The sequence below is a fragment of the Sinohyriopsis cumingii genome, chromosome 15 (genome assembly GCF_028554795.1).
Source record: "Sinohyriopsis cumingii isolate HCF-2022 chromosome 15, ASM2855479v2, whole genome shotgun sequence".
NCBI lineage: Eukaryota > Metazoa > Mollusca > Bivalvia > Unionida > Unionidae > Sinohyriopsis > Sinohyriopsis cumingii.
The window spans coordinates 21,551,126-21,571,874 of NC_142975.1; the positions used below are offsets into that span (position 1 = coordinate 21,551,126).

General features: G+C 33.1%; 1 protein-coding gene across 2 annotated transcripts in view; it reads left to right on the plus strand.

Annotated features, from left to right (window-relative positions):
- The window catches only part of LOC149781391 (polyamine-transporting ATPase 13A3-like), a 364,470-nt gene that overhangs the window by 95,645 nt on the left and 248,076 nt on the right, over positions 1-20,749 (plus strand). For both annotated transcript variants that reach the window (XM_089935485.1, XM_089935486.1), the window contains 5 exons: positions 3,690-3,759; positions 4,513-4,647; positions 11,082-11,148; positions 12,434-12,565; positions 15,854-16,030. In XM_089935485.1, coding sequence (XP_089791611.1) covers positions 3,690-3,759; positions 4,513-4,647; positions 11,082-11,148; positions 12,434-12,565; positions 15,854-16,030 — 581 coding nt within the window. The remainder of the gene's footprint in view (positions 1-3,689; positions 3,760-4,512; positions 4,648-11,081; positions 11,149-12,433; positions 12,566-15,853; positions 16,031-20,749) is intronic.

A 20,749-nucleotide genomic window follows, 5' to 3' on the forward strand; every position in this document is an offset into this window, starting at 1 on the left:
TGTTTTAAGTTTGATTAAAAAAAATCTATTTGGCTTGGACAGGAAATTAAGAGAAATACAGCTAAAAGCCTCATGGAGAAATACAGTTAAAAGCCAGATGGAAATAGAGTTAAGAAAGCTTCAGCTTCAGCAGGACGTGAAGCAAATACAAATGGAAAGATGAAAAGCAAGAGAAATGTAAATGTAGAAAGATGAAAGAGAAATGCAGATGCCAAAAGTCAAATGGGAAATGAAATTGAAATTAAATGATTTGGAACTGGCAAGTGGTGCTCACTCTCCCTCTTAACACACATGTTCAAGTTTTATTGTTACCAGAAATATTAGTCAAGCATATGAAGCAGATTTTCCTCATTTTGAGAAATTTGCTAAAAATTTGAAATGACCAAGAAAGGTTTGGACTTTGTCATAATTACAAACTATACTTATTGACAAAGCTTGTGAAGTCCATACTTCACTCTTAGTATAAGAAAGCACTATCTATGATAAACTGATCAAACCAATATCAGGTTTGCATGGGAGAAAGAACAACCATTTGATAGGTGGTACACGGCCAAGATGGTTGAAAAAGATTATGATAACCCCCCAAAACTCCTACTGATTGAAGAGTTCAAGAATTGCATCCATAGTGATTTCAAGATTGATTTTGATGAGAAAAAGGTGGAAATATTAGAAAATGTGGCTCATACAGCTAATGACTGTTCCTTGACTCACAATGTTTCATTTGTTAAAAAAATCTTCCTCTCAGCAGGTTTTTATTATATAAAAAAAACACATTTCAGTCTCACATGAATACTTTAAAATTTCAGTCTAAAACAACTTTTAGGAATCAAACATCTAATAAGGCTGATCAGAAATCCTTATATCATCCTACATGCACTTATTGCAAGAAGAAAGGTCACTTTATTCCTAATTGGTATAGCTTGAAGAATAGAACAGAATCAAGACGAAGCTCTTTTAAATGCTCTTTTTTCTATGAGGTCAAGGTTGTGTCCATGTATTTAAAGTAATAAATTTGTGGGGTCAAACAAACCCCAGTCTGATTTTATGATGTGGAATAACGAACCACTTGTGGTGAAAGGTTCTGTATCACTTGTTGCTGATTTCTCAAGCCTATCCTTATTAAAATATTAAGAGACACAGTTTAGCAGGTACCTCATCTTGATGTGAAGGTGAGTTCTCATCACAGAACAATATTCATACACAGGTAAAGAACAAATTAATTGCAGAAACAATCAACAGATTAATGCTTATACATCTACATGTGATATCCTTTAATGATTTTGATTTCAACAGAGCTCTATCAGTGGAGCAGGAAAAAAGAGAGATGGATATTGAAGTGTTATGTCATGTCTCTATAATAACCTTCTTCGTTTGGTGACAAAGGGGAAGCTGCCCACATTAGGTACAATCCTGGCAGCATCTCTGCACACTTGTGTTTGCACATTAGACTTGTATTGATAAAGCATTAACTCCCATACTGGACTAAAGTGGTTATTACTGCTCTATTACCTGTAAGGCCCACATTAAACTTGAAAATATCTGTCCCTTAAATCCACTTCCCCTAATGAAATGGTAAGTCCCAAATGTGATGAATATTCAATTTTCTATAGAGAAAAACAAAGATCATATAAGATACACTTCAGACATTGCTAACATTGTGATTGTTGAGAACAATTCAGCTCTGATTCACTTCGAAAATTCAGCAGAGATGTTACAACACCTGTACCATCCAGACTGGAGTGAGTGTAGTGATGAACACTAAAGACACTTCCATTACTGTTAAGCACCCTGCTGAATTATTGAGAGTAGCAAAGACTGCATTGAATGAAGTCTACATTTTGCCATCTGATGGATTTTCAAGACATAAACTCGGTGTATGTGTTTAGTTAATGTCAGGATTATTTTGGTATTTGCACATGTGTATGTTTATGGTGATGATATTTGACAATACTGCCAACTATTTGTTTTCTTTGTAAGTGTTGTTATGTATATTTAATTTGTCTTGTTTGTTAGTTACTTTTATTATTTTTATTCTTCATTACATGCTATTGTAATGCAACATTGTATGTTTGACTTGACCTTCTCCAAAATTGAGTTCATTTCTTCTTGACCCAAATTGACTTTTTAAAATGTTTATTCTGTGTAAACAAGTAATACATAGCTAAAGTATTATATATATATATATATATATATATATATATATATATATATATATATATATATATATATATATATGTGTGTGTGTTTAAAATCAGTATTATTATTAATATAAGAAAGTAAATATGTTTATTTGGGTCAACATTTTGGAATTTCGTAAGTGAATTATACAAATCCAGGTTATCGTTTTATAACATCAGGATCATTCTAGAAGGTTATTTTCCATTAGATAATGTTTTTTTTTTATATAGAAAATGCTAATTGTGACCTGAGGTCAAGTAGAGAACTATATAATCTTGTAATTGTGAAGACCTGGTCATTCATACTTTAACATCTAGCACTTTCAAGTTGTATTTAATTTGTGTTCATTTAGAATGATTCTTTTCCCCTTTAAGTTATTGAATTCAAGTGATTATTTTCTCTGGAAATACAAAAGTGCTCTGATAACATTCTTGAATACAGACATTCAGTGGAATTTATGGTGAATTCAAACTTGGAATTATATTACTGTGATTCAACTAAAGACTGCTGACACATCAACACTTTATAAGCTATAACAGACACTTCATTGCCATCAGTTATTGGATTTCTTCGGGACTTGTACTGAGTTTAATTCAGGGCTTTAAATTATTAGGACTTGTTTCTGAAATACCATAAGTTTTTTTGGGCTCATTTTCACTTTGTATTCTAGGGAAATAAATTATTTGTGAAATTTTACAAAGCTTATTGTGAGTCTCAGATTCAGCCAATGTGGGTATGTGAGAAAGCTTGCCAGTAGCTTCTCGTGGGTCAGTGGTTCTTTCTGGGGTTTTCCCGGGTTCTTCCTCCACCATTAATACTGGCCGCCATGTATAGCCTATTGTGTGCTGAAAAATGGTGTTAAACCCTACAACAACAAAGCTTGTTGTCTTTTACTCTTTTCTGTTACTTATTTTAAGAGCATAGTCTCATACCAGTGTATTAAATGTTTTGAACAAGATAGACATGTTATTTTATTTTATTTAGATTTGAATTTTCAATTATTTTCAATTGGCTTATACTCAGTTAGTATTGCACTTTATTGTTCACGTGCACTGACCTTTCATGGGACCTAAAACTACATTTTTTTGAGTCTCTAAGAAACCGCTAAACTTCTGGGAAATTGGCAGGTATGCAACTGGAGTTTTTAATGTTACTAATTTTTGAACCAAGTATTTCATAATATGTAAAGTTATCTGCCTTCACTATTAGGATGCATACAATGTATAGCATGTTATACAGGAAATATAACATTATTTCTTGTACACTGAAATTGTTATGATATTTATTTTAAAAAATAATTAGTCATTAGACAAGAACTACTGTGGCTCTCATAATTTTTTTGTGAACAAATAAATATTCCAAAATTTCCTTTGTGGACACCAAGCTTATCTGGCAGCATTTGATTCCTTTATAGTTGAATAAGGAAATTATTTCTAAAATAAAGTGAATTCTTTATCTTTCAAGATGCACTTTGTTAATGGTCTTTACAGTAATACATTTTTTTTCTTCAGACGAATCTTGTATGGGATCAACTCCATAGGTATCCATGTGACACCAATAATTACTCTTCTTTTCAAACAGGTAACAGATTTAATTGTTATTTGCTCTAATTGTCAAACATCTATTGGTCAAAGACCTAACAGTTAATGAGATGGCATATTGTCATCCATCCATCATCTTTCTGTCTATTAGCACAAGTTTGTTATTGCTGCTCCTCCTAAACAAATGAAAGATTGAAATTTTACATACACAGTCATCTCAAGGTCTATTTGATCCATGGGAAAATGGTGTAACTTGAAAATCCAATATGGCTGACACTGGCAGATGTCATCTTATCAATTTTATTGTGTCTACTCTGCCTGAATGATGATCATATTGAGATGGGGTATGTTGAAAACAAGTGAATTCAGCCAGATTCAGTTTAGTTGCATTCTAATAACCAAGTAGTTTGTTAGCAGTGACATTGATTTTAATGTCAGCGATCTTGTCAATGCAAACTGACTCAGAATAAAATTTTGTATATAACTGATGCATATGCACATTTTTAAAAGCCTTTGCATATAATTGATTAGGTTTTTCCTAAGACTGGTAATTCAAAATTATTTATAATATTCTAAATTTCAATTTTATTCATTACTAATTAGTTTCTTTCCAAAAATAACACATTCAAAAAGTGTTAAAAAGTAAATTAAATATAACTTAATTGTGAATTGTTGTATACGTGTGACTAATACAATCCATGTAGTGGTTGGCACTGGGATGAGAAAATTCTATTGAAGGTTTAATTATTTGTCTTGTGTGAGATTCTGCTAGTAATCTTATTTATTTCTACAGGTCCTGTCACCATTTTACATATTCCAAGTGTTCAGCTGTGCACTGTGGTTCTCTGATCAGTACTACTACTATGCTGGCTGCATTGTTTTTATTTCTATCGTCTCTGTCGCTATGACCATCTATCAGACTCGTAAGGTAGGTATTTGGAATAATTTTTCTTGTGACCATGCTTGTGTATCAGAGCCATTATTGCAATGGTGGTGGCAATGATGCTGTGGTTGTTATAGATTTTTGGCATTGATTTGCAGTGGAGCATGGAAAAATAAAGAAACACTTCTAAATCTAGGATTTAAAAATATTTTTTCAGACCAACCCTTTAACCCTGTCAGTTAGCAGCAATGACTCGTCATATGGCAAATTTTATGTACTGTATTATAATTGATTATAAATAGATTTGATTATAAATTGACCCCCCCCCTTCTGAGTGCAATAAAACCAATTTCTCTTTAAATCTTCTATAAGTCAGTGTGTTTTCTATTAGTTAGTTCCCTCTAATGGCTGACTTGTCGTCATTGTGCCAGAGGTGAGGCTTGGAAAAATAAATGAGCCAAAATGGTTAGGTAGTGAAAAGAGAGAGAAAACCAGTGTAAAATGCAATTATATTATTAAGTGGAATATGCCACAAATAAATTGACAGCTTAATATGTGTCCTATTTGAATTTATTACAATCCATAATGCTCTAAAGTTTAAATATATTTATTTGATAAATGCCAGAAAATGAAAATAGTAGTTTAGAATGATCTGGTTCACAATATCCGATAATATGTTAATTTCACATAGTTTGTAAATAAGGAATGAAAGTGGAGTCAACATTTTTGTGATTCACAATATCCTAGAAATGTCATGATGGTAAAAAGTTGATGAATTCATCCTTGTTGATAAAGTTATGAAATACTCCATTGTTGTCTAGTTCTTTTATGTATCATTTGACTCCGTTTCCACAGCTTCACATTCGTATGTGGATGCTTATGTAAAGACTGAGCTTGGCTCTTTAAGTAACACTTTGATCATAGTCTGTGAAATTTAGTGAAGTCTTCAACTGAACACATGTCTACTGTGTGGCAAGTTAACAGGGATTTCAAATAACAACCACCTGTCACTTGGCACTGAGCAAGTATCAGACTCGCAGCTAGATCAAAGACTTTTTGTCACATGAAAAAATAAAGGGTACTGCTTTTACAAGCTAATGGATTATAGTAAAACAAACACAATAAGTTGCAGATTTCTACTTTGTTCACAGCAAGTACCTATATTAAATCTGAGATTAATCAAAAGTATAGTCAATTTGAAAGCAAAGCAAGTGATGTCTTATAAGACCAAGTGCACTGGCAAAACACTTGGGAAATATCACTTGATAATTAAATCTAACATCTGGAGAAGGAAAATGCAATTTGAATCAAAACATTTATTGCATCAAACACAATGTTTATACAGCTAAACAAATACAGGATGTTAGGACTTGCAGAGAATAGATGAATATACTTGCTAGTGCATGTAAACCCGAAAGTAAGCTACATTGATGGACATTTTACTTTCTGGTAGGTATTATATTATTTGATTTACCCATAATATTTTCAAACTATTAAAAATTGAATAATTATAGATTCACGTGTAATGAATACCGACATGAAATGGATGAATAATGTTATTTTCATATATGCATTTCTGAATGAGAACAGTAGCATGAAAATGAAACAAATATTAGAATTGACATTGTTTTTATATTTTGCAAACATGTAGAATTTCCAACATCACCCCTTTATTTCTCAATTTGTTTTGGTATTTTGAGCTTATAAGATGACATTTACTCTTCTTGAATACAAATTTTGAGTAAAAATGTTAGATTTTTAAGCTAATAAATATGGTAGATTGATGAAACATTCTGCCTTATGGGTTGATGATTTCTGTCTGTCTGTCTGACCATCCACCTGTCCATCTAGTATCAACAGTGAGGGTAGGGCTTGTGTTTAGGTCATTTTCACAGATACATTTGCTTGTAGAGTCACATTGCTTTCTATGAGATTTATGCCATGTAAATGTTTTAATGAAGAGTAAACAGCCATCAGTGACTTATTCTTCAGTGATTTATGCAATCCAGCTATGATGCCATGGATGGTTTTCTTTTACTTTTCTGCTGCTATTCAAAGTTTTGTTTTCATAGCATCAGTGAGGTTGAAAAAACAACTCAATGGAAAAAACAACTTAGTCTGTATATGTAAGTTGGAGTATGTTTAGCAAAATCTATGCCAAGACAACATAATTTGACCAGATTTGTAAGAAGGCATCTTACCAACCAAGATTACTGGCTATCAGGCAGATGTCATGATATCAGTAATCTCACACCCACTGTTGACACTTTTTATCTTTCTATGTTTTGAGTGTGCCTCTTAGTTTTATTAAAGTCTTCAAGACTAAAGAACTCAGCATTCTTAGTTTTATTAAAGTCTTCAAGACTAAAGAACTCAGCATTCTTAGTTTTATTAAAGTCTTCAAGACTAAAGAACTCAGCATTCTTAGTTTTATTAAAATCTTCAAGACTAAAGAACTCAGCAGTCTTAGTTTTATTAAAGTCTTCAAGACTAAAGAACTCAGCATTCTTAGTTTTATTAAAGTCTTCAAGACTAAAGAACTCAGCATTCTTAGTTTTATTAAAATCTTCAAGACTAAAGAACTCAGCATTCTTAGTTTTATTAAAAGTCTTCAAGACTAAAGAACTCAGCATTCTTAGTTTTATTAAAAGTCTTCAAGACTAAAGAACTCAGCATTCTTAGTTTTATTAAAAGTCTTCAAGACTAAAGAACTCAGCATTCTTAGTTTTATTAAAAGTCTTCAAGACTAAAGAACTCAGCATTCTTAGTTTTATTAAAGTCTTCAAGACTAAAGAACTCAGCATTCTTAGTTTTATTAAAGTCTTCAAGACTAAAGAACTCAGCAGTCTTAGTTTTATTAAAGTCTTCAAGACTAAAGAACTCAGCATTCTTAGTTTTATTAAAGTCTTCAAGACTAAAGAACTCAGCATTCTTAGTTTTATTAAAATCTTCAAGACTAAAGAACTCAGCATTCTTAGTTTTATTAAAGTCTTCAAGACTAAAGAACTCGGCATTCTTAGTTTTATTAAAAGTCTTCAAGACTAAAGAACTCGGCATTCTTAGTTTTATTAAAAGTCTTCAAGACTAAAGAACTCAGCATTCTTAGTTTTATTAAAAGTCTTCAAGACTAAAGAACTCAGCATTCTTAGTTTTATTAAAAGTCTTCAAGACTAAAGAACTCAGCATTCTTAGTTTTATTAAAGTCTTCAAGACTAAAGAACTCAGCATTCTTAGTTTTATTAAAAGTCTTCAAGACTAAAGAACTCAGCATTCTTAGTTTTATTAGAGTCTTCAAGACTAAAGAACTCAGCATTCTTAGTTTTATTAGAGTCTTCAAGACTAAAGAACTCAGCATTCTTAGTTTTATTAAAGTCTTCAAGACTAAAGAACTCTGCAACACAAAGGTCATCTTTCATGTTATTACATTTTTTGCCATGTCACAAAGTATCTTTCAAATTATAAACATAATTTTTTTTGCCATGTCACAAAGTATCTCTCTTAAATTATAAACATAATTATTTTTGCCATGTCACAAAGTATCACTCTTGAATTATAAACATTAAATTATTTGGGTGACAGTGACTTAATAAGAATCAGAAATCACCATTTTGTCCATGTCCAGATATCTTTAAAACTCCAAATATCTCCATTTTAGGCTTTTGATATCATTGAAAGTAAAATGGTTCAAAGCTACTGCTTTTCTTTGTAATAATAATTTAAAATTAACACAGTTTTATATTTTGTATCTAAAACTATTTTGAATGATGTCATAATGCCAGAATCCACCCAGATTTTCACCTTGAGCTAATTAAACTTTTAGCTCCACTAGTTATACATCAGAAGAACTTATTGGGTGGAGTGTCATTTATTGGCCATCTGTCAGTTAGTTCTGTTTTGCTCCTTCTCCTAAACTACTTGTGGGATTTCCATGAAACATCATGCACACATTTATCCCATGGTCTAGTTGGTCCAAAGTGAAAATTATGCTGCTCAAACATCCAATATGGCTTCCATGGTGACCATGTTAAAGATCTTATCACTACTGCAACTGAATGGATTAACATGGGCTTTATTTTAATACTTCCTACGATGTATATTTTAACAGAAGTGAAAATGGTGATGCTCGGATGTCTAGTATGATCATTGTGATCATTTTGAGAACTGTGTTGCTGCTAATCCTCCTGAATGGTTGATCACAATAACATGGGGTCTTTAATGCCAGACTTCTTCTGTGTATTCGGTCCAATCTGACCTCCAATTTGTCAGCCACAATGGTCATTTTTAAAATCTTATTACTAATTCTCTTAGATTACAGGTCATATCACCATTATTTTTTCACCAAAAGACTTCTTATAATGCCTAGTTGGTATTATATAGAAATTGAGCAAATGTGGTATCCAGTATGTCTGCCATGGCAGCAATTATTGTTACTCCATCAAATTGGAAAGTAATATCAACATCAGATTTTTGTGAGAGAAGACTTCTAATACTGTCTTGTTGGTCGTAAATTATTGTGGTGCTGTTCTGTTCCAGTATGGCCACCATGCTGACTGTCTTGAAAATTGTGTTGTTGCTCCTCATCTTAAAGGAGAGACATAAGATTTCATCAGAAGACTTGATGGTATCTATTTGGTCCTAAATGAAAATGATGCAAGTTCATACTCAGCTGATGGGTATATCATCATGGAATTTTCACCAGTAGACTTCTTGTGATACTTAGTTTTTCCTAAATGAAAATGGTGCCAGTCATAATAATAATAATAATAATAATAATAATGCTTTATTTATAGAGGGTGACTCATTAGTCAAGGACTATTCTCCCTTGAGGCCCTCTTAAGGAGAGTATAACAATGCACATTATAAGAAGATGGCAATAATTACTGTTTATTTTAACATGTTTAGTATTAAAATACTAAATTCCATTATCTGTTAGAAACACATACATGCTCATGATATCTTTTCTTAAATATTCTAATATTTTCAGCAGATTTTACATGTAGTGGAAGCTTATTCCACAGAACTGTGCCAGAGTATTGAAAACTCTTTTTAAATTGCTCTGTTCTTGGTTTTGGTATTAGAATGTTTCCATGTGATATTGATCTCAACTGGTATTGTGCTGAAAAAGGCCTGAATAAGTCTTGAAGATACTCTGGTGCAGTTCCATGTAGACATTTATATAAATCCATTTATCAATATGCCAGGAATAGATATCATTTGATATGTCAGAAATGTTTATCTTTGTAGGCTAACTAAGAAAACATTACTGTCTTGTAAAATTGTGTGTTGACATACCAATATGCAAACTTTGAGTATTTAAAGAGGTGCTGATATAAAAAAGCAACAAATATCATTGGTATCATGGTAGAATGGTTATAAGTTCATATGTTTTAATATTTATTAGGACTTATAAGCAGTTTGCCATCTATTCCAGTTTTCCAAATGAATATCACTTCTCTGATTCTGTTGACATTTGGGAGTGGTTTGGTTCAGTAAAGATTTTCCTCTAAGAATGATAATCAACTTGGGGGTAAATTGGTCATGAATTCTGGAATCATTGTTCAGTCTACTGCTGTATGTTATTATATTCTGCAGTATATTTTTACTAAAAAGTTTGGCAGCTGTTCACATCATTCAAGCTAGTAACCCACAATTCAAGGTTGGATGAAAGTAGTATGTGATGGTTGTCACTATGAAACCATGTCCGTCTTCAGTCCAGGATTTTACATATAGACTATTACCTGTCAATTCATAGACAGTGAGGAAGGGTTGAAACCAAAAAGAATTTGTTTTGAGAGTGCACATACACCTCAGAAATATAAGCCTATAGAAAATGATTGGAAATTCAAATTTGAATTAAAGAAAATATTGTTTTCTCAGAACCATTTAATACTTACAAGCAATAATGTTTGTTGACTTAGCATTGTCAGATATCATCACCACATATATGCACAAATATGTGCCACATAGTCACGTACTTACAGACATTAAATAAGACAAATCAACCAAGTTTCTATCTTTAAAAGTCCATGGGATATAGAATTACATTCTTAATAAGATAAGTCTTGGCTCCACTCACTAGTTAATTAGTAGGTTTGAAGGAAATGCAAATGTCATTTTTGTTTACCTCGGCACCAATTAGTGACTAGATTGTAATATTGTTCAAACTTACCTGGAGATAAATTTTTCTCAGCTTAGAAAATTATCTTTTTACTTTTAAAATTAGCTTTGCTGTGAGGAGTGTCAGATGGGCAATATTTGCAGCTGACCTCACTCTTATGTCACATGAAGGGGACCTGGGTGACTGAGTGGTCGATGAAATTTGGCATGTGGATGCATCTTGAGGAGAGTAAGGTACAGTGGACCTAACTTTCAGGTCTGAATGAGCAGTCTTTATATTGTTTGCTACTCCAAATATACTTCTGTTGACGAGAGGATTCATGTTCTTGAGTAATTTATAAAGCTTGTTTTCTTCTTTTTAGATGCAAAGAGCATTAAGGAACACCATTCAGTCCTCAAGTATTGTTACTGTATGCAGAGGAAATGATGGTAAGAGTTTATTGTAGCTCATCTTGTCACATAACAAGGGAGCTTATAGCATGTTCTGTTGTCCATCATCTGTCATCTGTTCATTGTCCATCTGTCTGTTAGCATTAGTATGTTATTGCTACTCCTTCCAAACTACTTGGAGGATTACCATGATATTGTGTACACACGTTCTTATCACCCCAAGGTAAGTTGGTTCAAAATTAAAATGATGCTGCTTGGGCTTCCAACATCACCACCACAGTGGCCATCTTGAAATCATGTTATCATTACTTCTACTGAATGGATGGTCATATCAGCATTGGGTTTTCATGAAAAGATTTTGTATCATGTCTAATTTGTCCTAAACAAAAGGTGTGCTGATCTAATGTCAAATATGGCCACCACAATGGTCATCTTGAAAATCATCCTGTAGCAACTTCTCTGGAATGGAAAGTCATATTTGAATGAAGTTTTCATCAGAAGATTTCTTGTGATATTTTGTTGGACCTAAATGAGAATTGTACCAGTCTGAGGTAAAATGTGGCCGCCATAGTGTCATATTTAATATATTGTTATCACTAATCCTCCAGAACAGAAAGTGATATTTACATGGGGGGGGGGGTCACCTGAAAACGCCTGTGGGGTCTTGTTGGTCTTAAGTGAAAATGGTGCTGATCTAATAGCCAATATGTCCACCACAATGGTCATCTATAGAATCTTGTTATTGGTGCTCCTTCTGTATGAGAAGTAATATTGCCATGGAATTTTCACCAAAATTTGTATTATGTCATTGTGGTCCTAAGTGAAACTGGTGCTGATCTAATAGCCAATATGTCCACCACAATGGTCATCTAGATAATCTTGTTATTGCTTCTATTTCTGAATGAACAAATTATTGCCATGTGATTTTAACCAGAAGACTTCTTATTATGTCTAGCTGGTCCTATTTCTGCTTCATTGATGATAGAAGCATGGTGCCCAACATTGTGGTGTGTGTGTGCAAACACAATCTTGTTGAGATACACCTTGCAAGCTAAAGATTGTTTTACATTTCACTAATGATTAGGTGCAAAATATTACATGTTAAACTAATATAAAGCATTTATGTTTTTTAGTTGAATTTTTCATAAAAGATAATCTTTGGAAACCAGTGTTGTCTGTAAATACAGTTGGATCTTAAACACTGGTATAAAAAAAACTTGTATTAGCATCTAGCATGTTAGTTTTTTATGTTTAAAAGTTGGATTTCAGTGTATAAAATGCAATTTAAGATTTTTCAATTTTATACTTTATCTTTTTGTTTCAGAATATGCAGATATTTCATCAGAGGACCTGGTACCTGGTGATGTGATCGAGATTCCCCGTAATGGCTGCATTATGCAGTGTGATGCTGTTCTTGTCACTGGCAACTGTATTGTCAATGAGAGCATGCTAACAGGTCTGTATTCCAAATAATGGCTGTGTTTTGTAGTGTGATGCTGTTCTTGTCACTGACAAATATGTTGTCAATGAGAGCATGCTAACATGTCTGTATTCCAAATGATGGCTGTGTTTTGTAGTATGATGCTGTTCTCGTCACTGGCAACTGTATTGTCAATGAGAGCATGCTAACAGGTCTGTATTCCAAATAATGGCTGTAATTTGTAGTGTGATGCTGTTCTTGTCACTGACAAATATGTTGTCAATGAGAGCATGCTAACATGCCTGTATTCCAAATAATGGCTGTGTTTTGTAGTGTTATGCTGTTCTTGTCACTGGCAGCTATATTGTTAATGAGAGCATGCAAACAGGTCTGTATTCCAAATAATGTTTGTGATTTGTATTGTGATGCAGTTCTTGTCACTGACAAATATGTTGTCAATGATAGCATGCTAACAGGTCTGTATTCCAAATAATGGCTGTGTTTTGTAGTGTTATGCTGTTCTTGTCACTGGCAGCTGTATTGTTAATGAGAGCATGCAAACAGGTATGTATATCTTTATAATAGTGTTTAATATAGTGTGACGCTTTCCTTGTCCATGGCAACTGTATTGTCGGTGAGAGCATGCTAACAGGTCTGCATCCCCTAGCAGGTTTGTGTTTGATATAATGGCTGTGTTATGTAGTGTGATGTAGTTCTTGTCACTAACACCTGAATTGTCAATGACAGCTTGTAAACAGGTACATATCTCCTATCATGACTTTGTTTTATAGTGCAACACTATTCTTGTCACTTGCAAATGCATTGTTTATGAGAGCATGCTAACATGTCTCTTATAGTGTGACACTTCTTGTCACTAGTGATTGCATTTTTTATGAGAGCATGCGAATATTTTATTAAAAGATTCCTGTAGCACCCATATTTCAGATTTGAAATTCCTGTGTCCTATATTTTTGGCACCAAAAGTGAGTATGAACAAAGCTAAATGGTGACCTCTATTAAGCAATAACATGTCTAAACACTAACTGTTTAATTGTCCTTTCAGCAAACATGTCTAAACACTCACATTTTAATTGTCCTTTCAGCAAACATGTCTAAACACCCACTTTTTAATTGCCTTTTCAGCAAACGTGTCTAAACACCCACTTTTTAATTGTCTTTTCAGCAAACATGTCTAAACACTCACTTTTTAATTGTCCTTGCAGCAAACATGTCTAAACACCCACTTTTTAATTGTGCTTTCAGCAAACAGGTTTAAACACTCACTTTTTTATTGTCCTTTCAGCAAACATGTGTAAACACTCACTTTTTAATTGTGGTGACAATTCTGGAATTACTAGAATTTTTATTTTTGTGTTTTAAAGCTATTTCCATCTGTTCCTCATGTATTTATGTACACACATACACACAGAGCCTCTGGTGGTACATATCATTAGAAATTTGTTAATGAATGTGACTCAGTTCTAATATCAGTATTATTTCATAATGTAAAGATCTTATTTGATAACATAATATATCACTAAAATAACATAGTCCAACAGTGACATTTCACAGACATAGGTTCAGACTAATGACTACTCTGGTGGCCTAAGTGGTTAGAGAGTCTGTCTCAGATGTGGGAGTTTGTGGGTTCGAGCCCCAACCAAGCCATACCAAAGACTTATAAAAATGTTACTTTCCTGGCACTCAGCATTAAGAGGTTAGTGTTAGGACTGTCAGCCTAGTGTTAGGATAATGTGACTGGGTAGGACTTAATGCTACATCAATGTGGCATGATACTCCAGTGCTAAGATATCACTATAAACTGCCACACTGCAGACATCATAGTAATATGACTGAAAACTTGTTAAAGATATGTTAAAGATCCAAATCACACACACACACACACACACACACTGTGTTTACTGTACATTCTTTAATGGGTTGGAAGGTAGGTGTCTTTTTTTCTCAGTGTGTCAGCACAGTACTAGCTATATAGCACATATTACAAGTTTAAATTTGTAAATTAAAAGTTAAATTATTATCATAACAAATTTCAAAAATCATTAGTTAGAACCTCTTTAGTCTGAATAAATTTTTTGCATGATAATATGTAAAATACATACTGTATACTAATAAAAGTAGAGGTGAGCTATGTAATTGATGTTTACACTCTGGTTTAGTATTGGCAAAACATTTCTTAATGTTCCAGTTTGAATTTTTATTTTTCACTGGCTTAAATAAAACTAGTCTGGTGTCTGAAGATTTATTGTACTGTATAACATTAAAACAAATTTGGAAAATATAGTGCTTGGAAAATTAGGGAGTCTGGTTAGTTAGTGTAATGACTATTTTCAATAACTCAAGAGAAATTATAGGAAGAAATGAGGTATTTTTAAATATCAGGGCTCAAAAACTTAGCAGTTTGCTTGTTCAAATCTTTGATTTAAATGTGGAAAAAGTATGAACTGACAATTACTGGCTAATGCCCTTTATTATACCTTATCTATTTTTAAATAATGTTGATCTTGGTATCTTTTTTATTCATATTTTTAAATCTGATATAAAGAAAGAGAATCTTAGAAACTAAATGCTTTTTTCTGTGTTTAAATATTAGGTTGATTTTGCTAATCAACAGAATATTTTTTCTGTCAGGTTCATGAGGTGGTTAGGCTAGTTTTAGTAGAGGAACATTTAGCACTATCAATAATCTTTAAGTCAATTGAATCACTAATTTTTAGCCTCCAGTGTGTGATGCTGTCCTGCTGCTGGCAGCTACATTGTCAGTGACAGCATGCTTAACAGACTGGTATTCCCTATAATGGCTGGTTTGTAGGTTGCTAATAGGTTATGCTTTAAAAAAAAAGTTTTCTTTTCTTTAAAAAATCAGTACCATAAAAATCAACTTTGAACATGCCAGATACAGTCATTAGCTATGTTTTGAATGGTTACATGTTTATTAAACTCTATTTTACATTTAATGATAATCACAATGAAGAAACACTGACAAAAATACTTCATTATGTCCGCTTTTCACAAGCATCAAATTTGTATTTAAAGAGTTTGTAGAAGGTACAATGATAATAATTATATCAAGCATTAAAACAATTAGTGCATCTCTCTTTCATTATAACCCAGTAGTTTGGCTCCATAGCCACTGACAGTATTATTTACCAAACTACGGAAGAGGAAGAACAAAATGCTAATGAAACATATAATAATAATTTCAGTTAATGCAAATTATATACTTTTTGCTTTATGATATTTGTGCACTCCAGTACTTTAATTTCTGGGTTATGGCTGTAATAAAACTGCATTCTTGTCCAGGTGAAAGTGTACCTGTAACAAAGACTCCATTGCCCAATCCAAAAATTACCAGAGATGACAGCACAGTCCACTTCAACACCAAGGATCATGCACGTCATATTCTGTTTTGTGGTACACACATCATACAGACTCGCTATTATGGAGGACAGCGAGTCAGGGCAGTAGTCTTCAGAACAGGTAACTATTTTATCAGAAACATGTTTATGATATCATACATTGTTTACCAGTGTGTGGTACATCCACTTTGATACACCTCAACATGAGATCTGATGTTGCATACTGTCAATTCACCATTTTTAATGGGTACAGATTTTAATGGATTCTAGGGTCACAACAAACCACAGACTTAATAGCAGTAATATATGACCAACTGTATTGATTTTCTCTGCCAAACTCCCATGGTAAGCTAAATAATCCTTCCTTCGGATTGTATATAGCATTAGAAAAATAATGCATTTTAATCAGGTAGGTGCTAAATAATTAGTTTTTATCCCATAAAAGCTGCATAGGTTTTTGTTGAGACAGTATGACCTTTTTTCCAATTCAAGAATAAAAGTGTAAAAAAAAACAGTTGGCAAAAGTATGAAAACTGACGATGGTAGGACAGGGTCCCATACACTGCTTCTCACATTGGTAAACATATTCAAACATCCAAACTTTACATCAAACTGAAGGAGGGAAAGTTATCTCAGGATGATCAGAAGAAATGCTTCAAATATTCTCCCAAGTCATCCTTGAAACACCTCAATATTGACCCTGAGTCTTGGAAAGATCACACACAGTCATTCCACCTGGCAGTCTCATCCATACTGTAGCTACATACTTTTAACAGAATTGCAAAGGCACTTCAGAAACATGTCAGTAGCAATAATCTCAGAACTACAGCATGTCATCTGTTGATCAAGCAAACCCAAACAGCATATTCTCCTATCAGGTGTACCACAGACAGTACAGAGCACAAGTTGGCTTGATCAGCCATTCAGGTACTTACCAAAATAAACTCAGTTTAACTTCTTAAGGTGGTGGTCATCTTTGAACTCGAAGAACAAACAACATTATATCAGATCAGGGTGAATTTTGTTCACATTATTACAACATATCAGGATCAAGGCTGTTGACAGTATTACATTGAAGTTCGATGCTGTTCACAGTATTACATTGAGGTTCAATGCCATTCACAGTATTACATTAAAGTTCAATGCTGTTCACAGTATTACATTGAAGTTCAATGCTATTCACAATATTACATTGAATTTCAATTTTGTTCACAGTATTCTATTGAAGTTCAATGCTGTTTACAGTATTACATTGAAGTTCAATGTTGTTCACAGTATTTATAGGTTACTGCATTTGTTTGGGAAAATATGAATGAGTTTTGGGATGGAATGCTGCACGACCTTGGGAGTGCAGTATATCTCTCTGACAAAACGAGTTCTTTTTATCCCATACAAATGCAGTAACCTTTTCATTATATGCTCATTTTTTTATTCTACCTAAGGTTTAATTATATAAACACAATACACTACAAGAAATATTGTAAATGAATGTATGCTGCATTCCAAACTAAATACACAAGCGCATATTCATCATTACACAAATCAACATTATTACTGCACACATAACTCTGCCCAGATAAATTTTAACTTAGTCGCGTGCTTGACATAACTTTTGAAAGAAAATGGCATGTCTAGTTAAAATTGAAATTTTCAGTCATATTGTGAATGAATGTGCATTGCAACAACTTTTCCATTTAATCTGGAATGAATAGATTTTGGTATTTTTCTCGATTCTAGGAAATTTCGTGATTATGGACTGGATTTTATGTGACGATTCCACATGAAATACATGAGATTTAATAAGCTAGGGAGAAGTGTGTTGACATCTGCAAATGTGTTTCTGTTTCTGTCATTGAATGTTTGAAATCATAATGTGGGAAAAATATGAAGTCTTTCAACTGCAATTATGAAAAAGATGCTATGGAATTTAATGCTTATTTCATTTTGAGTGCAGTAAGGAGGATGCAAATGCACTTATCATCGAAATTACAGCACAATTTCGAAATGTGTAATCCAGATTGAAAACCTATGACATGGCTCATGTAATTTGGATTTGCTGAATTAAGAAAATACATTTTGAAGAAATTCAGGATGTAAAACTGTAAGTATATTTTATTTTGCCATTCTTATCACCAGCTAAAGAAGAGAGTATATGACTTATCATTTGTATGTTATTTGTAAGGACCTTATCTTGCGTCTGTTATATACTGTAGCTAACCTAAATCCGTAACATTGTATCAACGTGGAATGTGGCAAAACAGCTGGTATCTGTCAGTCCATGAAACATCTGTTTTATTTCATTCAGAAACAAATTTAAACAACCACAACGTAAAGAGCCTTTTACACGAGTGTACATGATTTGTGTACAAATCAAAAGTGCTGGCGTCTGCGTCCATTGTTTGTTTACAGTAGAAAGTAGTTCCTTTATGCACGTGAATGCTATATGTGTATTGTTGTGTGAGTTCAGTATCGTGTAATACTGAACGATTTTGACAATGTAAAGTTAACGGGGAAAAAATGAGCATATAATAATAGATTATATGCACTTCGGTGCTGTTCACAGTATTACATTAAAGTTCAATGCTGTTCACAGTATTACATTGAAGTTCAATGCTATTCACAGTATTACATTGAAGTTTGATGCCGTTCACAGTATTACATTGAAGTTTGATGCCATTCACAGTATTACATTGAAGTTCAGTGTCATTCAAGGTATTACATTGAAGTTCAATGGTGTTCACAGTATTTCATTGAAGTTCAATGCTGTTCACAGTATTACTTTGAATTTCAATGCAGTTAACAATATTACATTGAAGTTCAATGCAGTTAACAATATTACATTGAAGTTCAGTGCCATTCATAGTATTACATTGAAGTTCAATGCCATTCACAGTATTACATTGAAGTTCAATGCTGTTCACAGTATTACATTGAAGTTCAATGCCATTCATAGTATTACATTGAAGTGCAATGCCATTCACAGTATTACATTGAAGTCCAATGCTGTTCACAGTATTACATTGAAGTTCAATGCAGTTCACAGTATTACATGTTTAATGCTGTTCACATTATTAGATTATATGCACTTCAGTGCTGTTCACAGTATTACATTGCAGTTCAATGCTGTTCACAGTATTACATTGAAGTTCAATGCTGTTCACAGTATTAGATTATATGCACTTCAGTGCTGTTCATGGTATTACGTCAGATCAAAGTAAATGCTGTTCACAGTATTACATGAGATAAGAATCAATGCTTTTCACAGTATAACATGAGATAAGAATCAGTGCAGTTCATAGTATTACATGAGATAACATTCAGTGCTGTTCATGTTATTACATCAATCAAGGTAAAGGCTGTTCACTGTATTACATCAAATCAATGTAAATGCTGTTCACTGTATTACATGAGATAAGGATCAATGTTATTCACAGTATTACATCAAATCAAGATAAATGCTGTTCAGTGTATTACATCAGATCAATGTAAATGCTGGTCACAGTATTACATGAGATAAGGATCAATACTGTTCACAGTATTACATCAAATCAAGGTAAATGCTGTTCAGTGTATTACATCAAATCAATGTAAATGCTGTTCAGTGTATTACAGGAGATAAGGATCAATACTGTTCACAGTATTACATCAAATCAAGGTAAATGCTGTTCACAGTATTACATCAGATCAAGGTAAATGCTGTTCACTGTATTACATGAGATAAGGATCAATGCTGTTCACAGTATGACATCAAATCACGGTAAATGCTGTTCACTGTATTACATCAGATAAGGATCAATGCTGTTCACAGTATCGCATCAGATCAAGGTAAATGCTGCTCACTGTATTACATCAGACAATGGGCAGTACTGTTGACATTATTACATCAAATCAGGGTTAGTACTGTTCACTGTATTACATCAGATAAGGACCATTGCTGTTCACAGTATTACATCAAATCAAACTGAATGCTGCTCACAGTATTACATCAGACAAGGGCCAGTACTGTTGACATTATTACATCAAATCAGGGTTAGTAATGTTTGTAGCATGACATTATATCAGGTTCAGTGCTATTCACTGTATTATTGTTATAAATAGCAAGCATTTTGTTTTGTTGTAATATTATGTAGTAGCTGCAGATCTGGGTTTAGTAAAACAGTAGTGGACATTAACCTCCCAGTCCGTTATGTTGATCATACAAGCAAATTCAATACACAATATTGGAAATTCTCTTAATTCACTACTTTTAGAGTTTCTCTTGGAAAATGTGGGTTTGCAAAATGCATGGTCTTTCTTAAGGTTTTGTATTTAACATATTAATATTCCATAGTGTCATACTATAATTCTTTATAGAGTCAGAAAAACGAATTGTTGCCAAATGTTTGCTTTTCAGTTACTTGCTTGGAATATGAATGACCAAATATACATATTTCAGTTACTGGCTTGGAATATGAATGTCCAAATATACATGTTTCAGAATTTTACAATACTGACATTGAACGTGCCCAAAACTGACACAGTTGTATAGGTTGTCATATATATAGATGCATGTCTTGTAAATTCCTCACCTTTGTTTCGGAACACCCTTATCTGATGAGGTAGAGTGACCAAACTGATAGTCTCTGACCATAATCATGTAGGAATTACCACATATTCCTACACTAAGTTTGGGGAGTAATGGGTAGCTGCATTTGTTGAGGTAGAGGTGTCAGGTCTGTTGTGTTACAGAGTAGATAAGAATGTGTTCCAGGCCACATCAAAACTGCTTCAGAACATGGCAATATCATCCATGTTAAACTTGGCCTCATTGGCAATTTTTCAACTTGCTGAACAATCTAAC